A 15,528-nucleotide genomic window follows, 5' to 3' on the forward strand; every position below is an offset into this window, starting at 1 on the left:
TGCCATCATAAACTATGTATGCATTCAAGGAGGTAAAGGAAGACAGTTTTTTAATGGAAAAATGAGGAAGGTTACATAATTGTTTTGAAATAATTATCCTTCACAGTAATAACTAATAACAAGGGTGATGCCAGTCTGAAGCTAGACAGGCAGTTGCTGGGCAGATGTACTTGCAGAAATATTTTTTGTGTAAGGTTGCAACAGCCTTTTGTGCAAGGTTGTGGTTTTTGTTGTCTTGTGATAGTTTTTGTAGTCTTGTGATAGTTTTTGTTATTAGGCATGCAAGTGAAATAAATCTCTTCATGGCCTTCCCTAGCTTTACTTGTCAGGGTGTTTTTGTTTTGTTTTGTTTTTGTTTGCTTGTTTGTTTTTCATGAGATGGAGTCTTGCTCTGTCGCCCAGGCTGGAATGCAGCGGTGCGATCTCGGCTCACTGCAACCTCCGCCTCCCAGGTTCAAGTGATTCTCATGCCTCAGCCTCCTGAGTAGCTGGGATTACAGATATGCGCCACAACGTCTGGCTAATTTTTGTATTTTTCGTAGAGATGGGGTTTCACCATGTTGGCCAGGCTGGTCTCGAACTCCTGACCTTGTGATCTGCCCACTTCAGCCTATCAAAGTGCAGACTTTTTTGATAGCCACTACACCCAGCCTTTTTTTTTTTTAAATAAGTGACTCCATTTTGATTCTGACAATTTTAACAATATATATACACAAGTACAGTCAGCCTTCCATATCTGCCAGTACCACATTCATGGACTCAACCAACTGTGGATCAAAAATATTAAAAATATTAAAGAAAATATTTAAAAATATTAAATAAGAATATTACAAAAATACAATATTAAGTAATACAACTATTTACATAGGATTAACATTATGCTAGGTAATATAAGTAATGTAGAAATGATTTAAATTATAGGCGACCTGGGCACAGTGGCTCACACTGCTTAATCCCAGCACTTTGGAAGGCTGAGGCAGAAGGATTGTTTGAGGCCAGGAGTTTGAGGCTGCAGTGAGCTGTAATTACACCACTGTAGTTCAACCTGGGCAACAGAGCAAGGCTCTCTCTAAAAAAGAAATTAATCATTTAATATTAAAATTAAAAATTAATTACTTAATTTTTAAATTGTAAATAAATTACTTAATTTTTAAATTAAAAATAAATTAGCTAGCTGGGCATGGTGGCTCATGCCTGTAATCCCAGCACTTTGGGAGGCTGAGGCGGGCAGATTACCTGAGGTCAGGAGTTCAAGGCCCGCCTGGCCAACATGGTGAAACTTTGTCTCTACTAAAAATACAAAAATGAGCCAGGCACGGTAGCAGGCGCCTGTAATCCCAGCTATTCAGGAGGCTGAGGCAGGAGAATTGCTTGAGCCCCAGAGGTGGAGGTTGCAGTAAGCCGAAATTGTGCCACTGCACTCTGGACTGGGCGACAGAGCAAGACTCTGTCTCAATAAATAAATAAATAAGTTTTTAAATTTTTAATTAAATTTAATTTTTTTTAAAAAAAGACTTAGTATTGGATAGACCAGTAGGGTGACTATAGTTCAAAATAATCCATTGTATATTTCAAAATACCTAGAAGAGAACAATTGGAATGGTTGGAGCATAAAGATAAGACAAATATTTAAGGTGATGGATATCTAAAGTAACAAATCCTTGCAGATTATACAAATGTATTACACTATCACATGTATCCTGAAACAATGTACATCTATTATGCATTGATACAAAAATTTAAAAAAAGCCAGGCGTGGTGGCATGCACCTGCAGTCTCAGCTACTCGGCAGGCTGAGTCCAGAGGATCGCTTTAGCCCAGGAATTCGAGGCTGCAGTGAGCTGTGATCACACCACCGCACTCCAGCCTGGGCAACAAAGTGAGAAACTGTCTCAAAAATCAATTAGTCAGTCAATCAATCCAAAAAGAATTCAAGTCCAGGTGGTCCGATTCCAAAACTATCACCCTGAACCATCTGATCTCTGGTCTCATGTATTCAAAGACATTGGTTAGATGGGGCACAGTGGCTCATGCCTGTAATCCCAGCGCTTTGGGAGGCCGAGACGGGCAGATCACCTGAGGTCAGGAGTTCGAGACCATCCTGGCCAATGTGGTGAAACCCCGTCTCTACTAAAAATAGAAAAATTAGCTGGGCTTGGTGGCATGTGCCTGTAATCCCAGCTACTCCGGAGGCTGAGGCAGGAGAATCGCTTGAACCCAGGAGGCGGAGGTTGCAGTGAGCCAAGATTGCATCACTACACTCCAGTCTGGTCAACAGAGCGAGACTCCATCTCAAAAAACAAACAAACAAACAAAAACAAAAACAAACAAACAAACAAAACAAAAACAGAAAACCCCAAAAACATTAGTCAGGCTTTCAAGACCTCATTACTTCTTTCTCCCTGACATATCCCAGCAGTGTAAGCCCAAGAAGCAGAGACATCAACGGAAAGATGGTATCCTAGATATTAGTTTCCTCAAAGCCTTCAACATGTCCTTGTTTCTCAGGCTGTAAATGAATGGGTTCAGCATGGGGGTGACCACGGTATACATCACTGATGCTACTGCACCCTTCCTGGAGGAGTGGGTAGCCCCAGAACTAAGGTACACCCCAAACCCTGTTCCATAGAACAAGGAAACGACGATTAAATGTGACCCGCAGATGGAAAAAGCTTTATACTTTCCACCAGCTGATGGAATTTTCATGACAGAGGAGACAATTCGTGTGTAAGAGAAAATGATCCCAGAGAGAGGAACAACACCTAACAGGCTGGTCACCAAATACACCAGGATGTTATTGATGAGGACATCAGAACAGGCGAGCTTGAGAATATGAGCTAGTTCACAGAAAAAGTGGGAAATTTCCAGGTCTATGCAGAAGGTCAGCCGTAGCACCATCAACGTGTGCAGCAGAGCGTCCAGGACACTAATGATGAAGGACAGCAGAAGCAGCAGCCCACAGAGTTTGGGGTTCATGATGACATGGTACCTCAGTGGGTGACAGATAGCCACAAATCGATCATAGGCCATCATGACCAGAATTCCATTTTCCAATCCAACAAAAACCAGGACAAAGCATATTTGGGTGAGGCAGCCTGTGTAATTGATGGATTGAGTCTGTGCCTGGATGTTCACCAGCATCTTGGGCATCGTGGTGGAGGTGAAACAGATGTCGACCAAGGACAGGATGGAGAGGAGGAAGTACATGGGGGTGTGGAGGTGGGAGTCAGAGTTGACGGCCAGGATGATGAGCAGGTTCCCCAGCACCGTGACCAGGTACATGGACAGGAACAGCACGAAGAGGATGGGCTGCAGCTCCGGATCCCCTGACAATCCCAAGAGAAAGAATTCTGGAGTGTCTGAGAAGTTTCCTGCTTTCATGTTGTTGATGAGTCTTGATCTTGTCAATATTATCAAAACCAAACCAGTTATAAGTTATAGACCCTTTTTCCTTCCTTCCTTCCTTCTTTCTTCCTTCCTTCCTTTCTTTTTCTTTCCTTCTTTCTTTCTTTCTCTCTCTCCCTCTCTCTCTTTCTCTTTCTCTCTCTTTCTTTCTTTCTCTCTCTCTCCCTCCTTCTTTCTTTCTCTTTCTTTCTTTCTTCTTACTTCCTTTTTCTTTCCCTCCCTCTCTTTCTCTCCCTCCCTCTCTCCCTCCTCTTTCTTTTTCTCTTTCTCTTTCTTTCTTTTCTCTTTCCTTCTTTCTTTCTCCTTTTTCTTTCTTTCTTCCTTTCCTTTCTTTCTCTTTCTCTCTCTCCCTCCTCTTTTTGTCCTTCCTTCCTTCCCTCCTTCCCCCCTCTCTCTTTCTTTCTCTCTCTCTTTTCCTTCCTTCCTTTCTCTCTCTCTCTCTCTTTCCTTCCTTCCTTCCTCCCTTCCTTCCCTCCTTCTTTCTTTCCTTCTTTCTTCTTTGCAGGGTCTCTCTCTCTGTCATCCATGCTGGAGTGCAGTGGCATGATCATAGCTCACTGTAGCCTCATCCCCCTGGGCTCAAGCAATCCTCCTCTCTCAGCCTCCCAAATAGCTGGGATGACAGGCATGAACCCCCATGCCCAGCCTGTTCTTTACTTCCTTCCTAGGTACCCTATCAGTGTCTTTCTCACCCACTAATTTCCCTTTCTTATTACAGTTTGTGAAAATAAAAATTAAGCCCTCTTTATCTAGCAGCATAAGCCCCTCCCACTATTTTTATTTGCCTTCATCTGTCTTTCATTTGTATCACAGATAATGTTAATAAAGAAAATTTTAAGAGTAAGCCATGCATCAGACCCTCTTTCCATTATTTTTTTCTTTTCTTTTTTTTTTTGAGATGGAGTCTCACTCTGCTACCCAGGCTGGAGTGCAGTGGTGTGATCTCAGCTCACTGCAACCTCTTCCTCCCGGGTTTGAGCGATCCTCCTGCCTCAGCCTCCCAAGTAGCTGGAACTACAGGTGTGTGCCAACACACCTGGCTAATTTTTATACTTTTAACAAAGATAGGGTTTCACCATGTTGGCCAGGCTGGTCTTGAACTCCTGACTTTAAGTGATCCACCCGCCTCAGCCTCCTAAAGTGCTGGGATTACAGGCTTGAGCCACTGCACCCACCCTTCCTATTATTACTGGTGCAGCCCCTGGTTCAGGCAACCCCTGAGCCTTGGCACTGATTCCTGGAGGAGTCCTGTGTGAGTCAGCGCCAAACCTTCCCTATTCCTTCTGGCTTATCCAGATCCTTGAGAAATTGATTCTGGGGCCCCCAAAGCAGGAAGTAAAGAATTGATGTATGCCGGCAATGTCAAAACATCAGCCTGCTGTTCTCATAAACCCATAAGTTAAGGAAATTCTGTAATGATGACTCAGGAGTTGGGGCAAACATATTATAGAATCACAGCATGTGAACAGTTGAATGGTGCAGTGAGCCCATCTCAGCCCTTTGCTTCACAAATTGAGTTCCTGGCCAGACACAGTGGCTCACACCTATAATCCCAGCACTTTGGGAAGCTGAGGCAGAAGGGTCGCTTGAGGCCAGGAGTTTGAGACCAGCCTGAACAAAGTAGCAAGACCCATCTATACTAAACATTTTTTAAAAATTAAATTAAATTAAAAATTAGCCAGGCACGGTGGTACGTGTCTGTAGTCCCAGCAACTTGGGAGGCTGAGTTGGGAGGATCACTTGAACCCAGGAGTTGGAGGCTGCAGTGAGCTTTCATAGGGTCACTGCATGCCAGCCTGGGCAACAGAGCAAGACTCTGCCTCTTAAAACAAATACACAAACAAGCTGGGTGTGGTGGCTCAAGCCTGTAATCCCAGAACTTTGGGAGGCTGAGGCAGGCGGTTCACGAGGTCAGGAGATCGAAACCATCCTGGCTAACATGGTGAAACCCCGTCTCTACTAAAAATACAAAAAATTAGCCGGACATGGTGGTGGGTGCCTGTAGCCCCAGCTACTCAGGAGGCTGAGGCGGCAGAATGGCGTGAACCCGGGAGGTGGAGCTAGCAGTGATCCGAGATCCTGCCACTGCACTCCAGCCTGGGCGACAGAGCGAGACTCTGTCTCAAACAAACAAACAAACAAAAAACCAAATACACAAACAAAAACAAAATTCAGGCCCCCAACCAGGAGCTGGCTTTTACTGGAGAAAGACAAATGATTATAAAAGCTTTAACCATTGGTGCATAAAACTTGGACTCAGACAGTTGTCAGTTCCGTCATGTATGCCTCAATTGTGACATGGATCCGTGACATGAGAAGGTCCCTGAACCTCTCTGAGCAGACTCAAGTTTCTCACTTCTCCGATGGGAACTGGTATAAAAATGTGCAGGGGTGTTGCAGGGATGAAAAATGAATAGATGTTAGGATAGGTGTATCCTAGCACAGTGCTCAGGGGTCCTGCAATAACCTTTTATTTATTTATTTATTTTGAGATGGAGTCTCGCTCTGTGGCTCAGGCTGGAGTGCAGTGGCACGATCTCGGCTCACTGCAACCTCTGCCTCCTGGGTTCAAGCAATTCTCCTGACTCAGCCTCCTGAGTAGCTGGGATTATAGGTGTGCACCACCATGCCCAGCTACTTTTTGTATTTTTGGTAGAGACGTGATTTCACCATGTTGACCAGGCTGGTCTCAAACTCCTGACCCCAGGTGATCTGCCCACCTTGGCCTCCCAAAGTTCTGGGATTACAGGCGTGAGCCACCACGCCTGGCCTGCAATGACCTTTCCTATCATTTTTGTTTCTAGCTGTGGACAATGCTTGATGCCTCAGGGACATGGGGGTGAGATGGGGTGCAAAAGGAAGAAGCAGGGAAGATATCCCAAGAATAATGTCAGGCCGGGTGCGGTGGCTCACACCTGTAATCCCAGCACTTTGGGAGGCCGAGGCGGGCAGATGACCTGAGGTCAGGAGTTTGAGACCAGCCTGGCTGACATGGTGAAACCCCGTCTCTACTAAAAAAATTAAAAAATTAGCCAGGTGTGGTGATGCATGCCTGTAATCCCAGCTACTTGGAGACTAAGGCAAGAGGATTGCTTGAACCTGGGAGGTGCAGGTTGCAGTGAGCTGAGATCATGCCACTTCACTCCAGTTTGGGTGATAGAGTGAGACTCCATCTCAAAAAAAAAAAAAAAAAGAAGAAGAAGAATGTCTTAGGGCTGAGCAAAGAAGGCATGTGCTCAAAATCCCACTGAGGGTTCTCCTAGTGTAATGAGGTACAGAAAAGAAAGAACTGGGCTTGACACAGTGGCTCAAGCCTGTAATCCCAGCACTTTGGAAGGCCGAGGTGGGAGGATCGCTTGAGCCCAGGAGTTTGAGACCAGCCTGGGTTGTGTGTCTGTACTCTATCTAGCGTGGGTGACAGAGCAAGATGCTGTCTCAGAGAAAAGAAAAAGAAAAAAGAAAAAGCCAGGCGCAGTGGCTCGCGCCTGTAATCCTAGCATTTTGGGAGGTAGAGGCAGGCGGATCACTTCAGCCCAGGAGTTAGAGACCAGCCTGGGCAACATGGTGAAACCCCATCTGTACAAAAAATACAAAAACTAGTCAGGCATGGTGGCATGCATCTATAGTCCTAGCTACTCAGGAGGCTGAGGTAGGAGGATCACCTGAGCTCGGGAGGTCGAGGTTGTTGTGAGCCGTGATTGAGCCACTGCACTCCAGTCTGGGTGACAGAGTGAGATCCTGTCTCAAAATAAAATAAGAAAGAAAGAAGCTAAACAAACATCAGTATGGGGATAGATACACAAATTATGGCACTATTATTACATGTAATAATAGTGTTAACTTAACCATAGTGAATGCCCACCAATTTCAGAGAGTGGTGGTCCCCAGGAAGGGAAGGAGAGGAATAAAAAGAAATCAAGAGGACTTCATGTATAAGTGTTATACTTTATTGTTATTATTATTATATTTAGTATTTTAAATCTATTTTTAAAATTAAAAAAAATTTTTTTTTGCAGAGATGAGCTCTTGCTATGTTGCCCAGGCTATGTTGCTATGTTGCCCATGCCTGTAAGCCCAAAGTGCTAGGATTACAGGCATGAACCACCACATCTGGCCTGTTTTGGGGTTTTAAAAGAGAAACCGAAAGACTGGAAATGTAGGTGAGTGGGTCTCAACTTCCTCTTCTGGAGTTTCTCACGGTCAAGAGATGGGGACAAGAGTCAAGTTATTTAAGTGTGAAATCTGGCAACAGACATGGTGACGATTGAAAAGCCAGATGCATCTCATCAAAGCCCCATCTGCAGTCAAAAGAATGAGGAAAACCATGGGGCCGGGCATGGTGGCTCACGCCTGTAATCCCAGCACTTTGGGAGGCCAAAGCGGGCGGATCACGAGGTCAAGAGATCAAGACCATCCTGGCCAACTTGGTGAAACCCCATCTCTACTAAAAATACAAAAGTTAGCCAGGCATGTTGGTGGGTGCCTATAATCCCAGCTACTCAAAAGGCTGAGGCAGGAGAATCGCTGGAACCCAGGAGGCAGAGGTTGCAGTGAACTGAGATTGAGCCACTGCACTCCAGCCTGGTGACAGAGCGAGACTCCTTCTCAAAAAATAAAAAAAAGAATGTGGAAAACCAGAGAACTGTAGATTCCTTTTGTTTATTTGTTTGTTTTATGAGACAGAGTCTTGCTCTGTCACCAGGCTGGAATGCAGTGGTGCCATCTCAGCTCACTGCAACCTCTGCCTCCCGGGTTCAAGCGATTCTCCTGCCTCAGCCTCCTGAGTAGCTTGGATTACAGGTGCCTGCCAACATGCCCGGCTAAATTTTTGTATTTTTAGTAGAGATGGGGTTTCACCATGTTGGCCAGGCTGGTCTTGAACTCCTGACCTCAGGTGATTGATCCGCCTTGGTTCCCAAAGTGCTGGGACTACATGCGTGAGCCACCGCACTTGGCCAGATTCCTTTTTGAAGGGACTAATTCATACTTAGGTAAGGAAGGAGTCCCTGGGATTTAGAAGACAGAATGAGAGCTGAAAATAATGAAATCTGATTATAAATTATAAGAAAACAGGGGAAGTAAATATATCAAGAAAAGGGTCACCGATTAGTTTGGAATCTCACTTATAACAATTCTGCTGAATTGTCTCTTACCTTATGGTTGTCCTCCAGATAAGATGGGAGCAAAAATAAAATAAAAAACTTGTTCAGTTTCTCACAGCATTTATTGGGAGCATTTCAGATTACCTTGAAGACTTCAGTGAGGAATTCTCCATTTTTTTTCTTGGAGAATTGTAAGATGAAATGGAAGATCTATCCCCAAGAAGGGCAGATGAACCAAGTAAGGCAACGCACTCTTGGGCAAGAGGGATCATCTCTGGAGCAAGACTCAGGTGTGATGTTTCCTAACATGAGCGGGGCTGTTGAGTGGAGTGGTCACCGGTAGATTATTTGCAGTCTCTGTGGCCCCTAGGAGCTCAATTTTCAAAGCTGCTCATTAGCTAAATGTGTACAGTACTGTCATTTCTTCCCCTAAGGCAGCTCAAATCCTTAATGAGCACAGATCAGACGTGAGCACAAAGGGGGAATTTCTGGATGGTTGACTTTCTGACCCCAAGGGACAAGCTGTATGTCATTCTCTTCCTACCACATTTCCTCTTACCCCAAGGGTATCTCATTCTTGGATCCTAGGATCGGACCCCTAGGGAGCTGGTGGAATCCTCCTTAGACAGAATCCCAGCTTTCTCTGAGTCAGAAATTGCTTTTTTTTTTTTTTTTTCAAACCAAGTCTCGCTCTGCCCCCTGGCTGGAGTGCAGTGGTGCGATCTCAGCTCACTGCAACCTCAGCCTCCCAGGTTCAAGCGATTCTCCTGCCTCAGCCTCCTGAGTAGAGTAGCTGGGATTACAGGCACACACGACACCTGGCGAATTTTTATATTTTTAGTAGAGACGAGGTTTCACCATGTTGGCCATGCTGGTCTCAAACTCCTGACTTCAAGTGATCCACACACCTCGGCCTCCCAACGTGCTGGAATTATAGGCATGAGCCACCGCACCTGGCGTCAGGTATTTCTTTATACCAACACAATAATGGCCTAGTACAGTAAGTTTTTGGAAAAGAAATGGTGACATAATGTTGACAACATGCAGATAAAGCCCAAACCCAGTCTGAAACAAATGAAGAACAAAACCTGAAGTTGATAGAGTATGAAATGGTGCAGTGATGGTGACAAAAAATGGGGCCTGTGTGGGTTTCTCTTTAATTATTGACCCTAAACTTGGGAAGACAAGGGGGAAAATGTCTGCATTCATAATCAAAGGAATGATACTGCCATCGTTTGGTATTTTATGTAGTTTACTAAGGAATGATTCTATTACGATTGGAAATTACATTGACAGGCAAAAGCTATTATGTATGAAAAATGAGAAAGAATTAGACAATGGCTTCCAACGTAAATATTAAGGAGAACAGGTCTTTAAGAAGACAGTTCTTTCAAAAAAAAAGGCCAAGCGTGGTGGCTCACGCCTGTAATTCCAGCACTTTGGGAGGCCGAAGAGGCAGATCATTTGAGGTCAGGAGTTTGAGACCAGCCTGGCCAACATGGTGAAACCCCGTCTCTACTAAAAATACAAAAATTAGCCAGGTGTGGTGGTGGGTGCCTGTAATCCCAGCTACTTGGGGGGCTGAGGCAGGAGAATCGCTTGAACCTGGGAGGTGGAGGTTACAGTGAACAGAGATCGTGCCACCACACTCAAGCCTGGGTGTCAGAAAGAAGACAGGTCTTTAAGATCCTAAGTAGGAAATGATAGGTAAAAAGTGAAAGATAGGGAAAGCTGAAGCTATATGAGGAAACTCATAGTAAATGTTCTCTGCTTTCCCCTTAAGTTTTTCTTTTCTCTTTTCTATTTTTTTTTTAGAGACAGGGTCTTGCTCTGTCGTCCAGGCAAGAGTACAGTGATGCCATCATAGCTCGCTGCAGCCTTGAATTCCTGGACTCAAGGAATCCTCCTGCCTCAGCCGCCCAATTAACTGGGACTACAGATGTGCACCACCACATCCAGCTATTTTTGTGTGTGTGCAAAAATGGGGACTCACTATGTTGCCCAGGCTGGTCTCAAACACTTGATCTTTCCACCTCAGGCTCCGAAGTAGCTGGGATAGCCACCGTTTCGCCACCATGCCCAGCCTAAAATCAAGACATATGAAAAAGAGAATTCACAAGTTTTCTGTTTCTCTGTTGCACCAAAGGCAGTTCCATCATGACCCATCCAGTATCTTCTCCTTCTGGATTCAAGGTGTTTTTGATCTTGGGTCTTGATTTTGTGTGGCATGTACGACCTCAAAGCAATATGGTGAACGTTTTTTACCTGCTCTATCCCTAATGTGTATCCACATTATTGAACTGCATTGCTCACCATTTATCAAAAATCCCATGCTGCCCTGACACATCTCTGGCTTCTCATCTGAATTGGCATCAACACAGAGACCTAATGCATTCAAGTCATTGGCACGACTCCTGTTCTTTAAACACCCAGCTATGCCATGATTCAGGATAATTTCTCTTCTTTTATTTTTGAGACAGAGTTTTGCTCCTTCACCCAGGCTGGAGTGCAGTAGTGCAATCTCAGCTCACTGCAACCTCTACCTCCTGGGTTCAAGCAGTTCTCCTGCCTCAGCCTCCCTGAGTAGCTGGGATTACAGGTGTGTGCCACCATGCCTGGCTAATTTTTATGTTTTAGTAGAGATGGGGTTTCACCATGTTAGCCAGGCTGAACTCGAACTCCTGACCTCAAGTGATCCGTCTACCTCCCTAAATGCTGGGATTACAGGCATGAGCCACTGCACGCGGCCCCAACTTCTTCACCATTTTGGCCTTACTGCATCTCCTCTCCTAATGCATAGAGGCCTCCAAGCCATCTATTCTTCAACCATGTTGCTATTTATTTATTTTTATTTATTTTGAGATGGAATCTTGCTCTGTAGCCCAGGCTGGAGTGCAATGGCATGATCTCAGCTCACTGCAACACTCACCTCCTGGGTTCAAGCAATTCTCCTGCCTCAGCCTCCCTGAGTAGCTGGTACTACAGGTGCCCGCCACCATGCCCAGCTACTTTTTGCATTCTATTTATTTATTTTGAAATGGAGTTTTGCTCTTGTTGCCCAGGCTGGAGTGCAATGGCAAGATCTCGGCTCACTGCAACTTCTGCCTCCCAGGTTCAAGCGATTCTCCTGCTTCAGCCTCCTGAGTAGCTGCGATTACAGGCATGCGCCACCATGCCCAGCTAATTTTGTATTTTTAGTAGAGACGGGGTTTCTCCTTGTTGGTCAGGCTGGTCTTGAACTCCCGACCTCAGGTGATCCACCCACCTTGGCCTCCCAATGTCATGGGATTACAGCCGTGAGCCACCGCGCCTGGCCAACCTCATTTCTTTAACTAGGTAACTGAGATTCAATCATATATTTTACAAAACCTCAAATTCCCTACTCTCTGTCCTGTCATAATACTTGCCCTGGAAAATGCTAACCATCTGTCTCTCCTGCCTACATAATTCTGCCCCCACGCGGTGATATGGGAAGCGCTAAAAATTTGAGATCACCTACTCTAAAGGGGCCTTCGACACTTCAGAAAATTTCCAATGGGCAAAGATCTTTTCATGATTTCTCCAGGATTTTGAATTCACACCGTCTCAACTTCCCTCCTTTTTTTTTTTTTTTTTTTTTTTTTTTTTTTTTTTTTGAGACAGAGTCTTGCTCTGTTCCCAGGCTAGAGTGCAGTGGCACCATCTCAGCTCACTGCAACCTCCAACTCCCTGGTTCAAGCTATTCTCCTGCCTCAGCCTCCCGAGTAGCTGGGATTACAGGCACGCGCCACCACGCTCAGCTAATTTTTGTATTTTTTTAGTACAGACGAGGTTTCACCATGTTGGCCAGGATGGTCTTGATTTCCTGATCTCGTGATCCGCCCTCCTTGGCCTCCCAAAGTGCTGGGATTACAGGCGTGAGCCACTGCGCCCGGCCACAACTTCCCTGTTTAATAACAAATGATTTTACAACTTACTGCAGAGAGAAATAGTAACGACCATGACAAAGATTTCTCACCTTCTTTATTTTTTCTCTTATCCTAGATTCGAGAGATTTCTCACCTTCTTGACATTAGTGCGAAAGTAGTCCAGTAACATCACCAGTTCTTTCTTCTTTCACTCTGCAAGCAATGAGATGTCTGCCTTCTTATCTACAGCCAGTATCTCCTGCTTTTTTTTTTTCTTTGAGACAGAGTCTCTGTCACCCAGGCTGGAGTGCAGTGGCACAATCTCCGCTCACTGCAACCTCTACCTCTTGGATCCAAGAGATTCTCCGGCCTCAGCCTCCTGAGTAGCTGGGACTACAGGCACGCACCACCACGCCCGGCTAATTTTTGTATTTTTAGTAGAGACGGGGTTTCACCATGTTGGCCAGGCTGATCTCGAACTCCTGACCTCGTGGTCCACCCGCCGCGGCCAAAGTGCTGGGATTACAGGCGTGAGCCACCGCGCTCGGCCATCTCCTACTTTTCTATGCAAGGGTTTCTCATCATTGGTACGACTGACATTCAGGACCTGATATTTCTGTTAGAGGGAGTAGGGCATTCTATACTCTAACCACTAGATGTCAGTAGTATCCCGGGTAGTGGTAAAACCAAAGGCGTCTCCATAGGTGGCACAATTGTCCTTAAGAATCAAAACGTGCCGGGCGCCGTGGCTCACGCCTGTAATCCCAACACTTTGGGAGGCCAAGGCTGGTGGATCACTTGAGGTCAGGAGTTCGAGACCAGCCTGACCAACATGGTGAACTCCTGTCTCTACTAAAAATACAAAATTAGCCAACCATGATGGCTAATTACAGGCTTCATGCCTGTAATCCCAGCTACTCGGGAGGCTGGCTACTCGGGAGGCTGAGGCAGGAGAATTGCTTGAAGCCGGGAGGCGGAGGTTGCAGTGAGCCGAGATCGCACCATCGCACTCCAGCCTGGGCGACAAAAGTGAAACTCAGTCTCAAAAAAAAAGGGACCCAGCGTGGTGGCTCACGCTTGCAATCCCAGCACTTTGGGAGGATGAGGCAGGTGGATTGTTTGAGCCCAGGAGTTCAAGACCAGCCTGGGCAAACATAGTGAAACCCTGTCTCTATGAAAAATACAAAAATTAGCCAGGCGCTGTGGCATGCACCTGTAGTCCCAGCTACTTGGGGGGCTGAGGCAGGAGGATCACTTGAGCCCGGGAGATCGAGGCTGCAGTGAGCCGTGCACAGCAGCCTGGGTGACAGAGCAAGACTTGTCTCAAGAAAAAAAAAAAAAAAAGGCATGATACTGGCATAAAAACAGAAACATAGACTAAAGGAACAGAACAGAGAGCCTGGGAATAAATCCAAACATATATGATGAACTAATTTTCAATAAGGGCACCAAGAGGACAAAATGGGAGAAGGATAGCCTCTTCCGTAAATGCTGCCAGGAAAACTAGATTTCCACATGCAAAAGAAGGAAATTTGACCCTTATCTTACGCCATACACAAAAATCAACTCAAAATGGATAAAAGACCAAATATATATATATATATATTTGATATTATACCAAAAGATCAGACTACAAAAGCAAAAATTAGTAGACAAACGGGACTACATCAAACTAAAAACCTTCTGCATAGCAAAGGAAACAATCAACAGAATGAATCGGCGATCCACGGACTGGGAAAAAATATTTGCAAACCACATATCTGATAAGGGGTTAATATCCAAAATTTATAAAGAACTCTTATAAATCAATAGCAGAAAAACAAATAACCTGATTTTTAAATGGGCAAAGGGTCTGAACAGACGTTTTTCCAAAGAAGGCATAAAAAAGGCCAGCAGGTATTTGAGAAGGTGCTCTACATCACTAATCATCAGGGAAATGCAAATTAAAACCACTATGAGATATCACCTCACATCCTTAAGGAGAACTATCATCAAAAAGATAGGAGAGGCCGGGCGCGGTGGTTCAAGCCGGTAATCCCAGCACTTTGGGAAGCCGTGGCGGGCGGATCACCTGAGGTCGGGAGTTCGAGACCAGCCTGACCAACATGGAGAAAGCCCGCCTCTACTAAAAAGACAAAATTAGTTGGGCGTGGTGGTGCATGCCTGTAAGCCCAGCTACTCGGGAGGCCGAGGCAGGAGAATCGCTTGATCCCGGGAGGCGGAGGTTGCGGTGAGCTGAGATCCCACCATTGCACTCCAGCCTGGGAAACAAGAGCGAAACTCCATTGCAAAAAGAAAAAAAAAAAAAGAAAAAAAAAGATGAGAGATGAATGTTGGCGAGGGCATGGAGGAAAGTGAACCCTAGTACATTGTTGGTGGGAATGCATATTGGTACAACCTTTGTGGAAAACAGTATTCAGGCTCTTAAAGAAATCTACAACAGAACTACTATATGACCCAGGAATTCCTCTTTTGAATATATGCCTAAAAGAGATGAAATAATCACCTCATAACGATGTCTGCACTCATTTTCATTGTAGCATTATTTACAATATCCAAGTTACAGAAACAACCTGAATGTCCATTGATGCTCACATGAATACGAAATATAAAATAGCAGCTATGTAGTCTGAATAATATTCTATTATATCTATTTTGTATTTATATATGATGTCAACATTAATATCATATAATATTGATATATATTTCAAATTATATTAAATATTAATTAATATAATATTTATATTAATATAATATGTTGTATATAAATACATACCTATTACATAATATTCCCATTATATGTTATATATCATGTAATATATTATATGTAATATATGTATATAATATACTATATGAAATACATACTATATATTATATGTATTATATGTATATATGCTATATATTATGGTGTATATATTATTATGAAATATATATTACATTATGTAATATAGATTATATATTATATATGAATATTTTATATCCATATATATTCCATACATACATTTTATATGTGTGTGTATATATATATATGCACCATGGTCCATCCCCTCAATAATATATTTTCCAAAACCTCAAATTTCCTTCTCTCTGTCTTTTATAATACCTGCCCTGGATAATACTAACCATCTGTCTCT

At 44.2% G+C, this 15,528-nt stretch overlaps 1 protein-coding gene across 1 annotated transcript; it reads right to left on the bottom strand.

Moving 5' to 3' along the window:
- Nucleotides 1-1,796: 1,796 nt before the first annotated feature.
- LOC100993304 (olfactory receptor 7G3) lies at nt 1,797-4,734 on the bottom strand. The gene has a single exon (XM_003809633.5). The coding sequence runs from the start codon at nt 3,379-3,381 to the stop codon at nt 2,443-2,445; it is 939 nt and encodes a 312-aa protein (XP_003809681.2). The 5' UTR covers nt 3,382-4,734; the 3' UTR covers nt 1,797-2,442.
- Nucleotides 4,735-15,528: the final 10,794 nt, after the last annotated feature.

The sequence above is a fragment of the Pan paniscus genome, chromosome 20, assembly GCF_029289425.2.
Source record: "Pan paniscus chromosome 20, NHGRI_mPanPan1-v2.0_pri, whole genome shotgun sequence".
Taxonomy (NCBI): domain Eukaryota; kingdom Metazoa; phylum Chordata; class Mammalia; order Primates; family Hominidae; genus Pan; species Pan paniscus.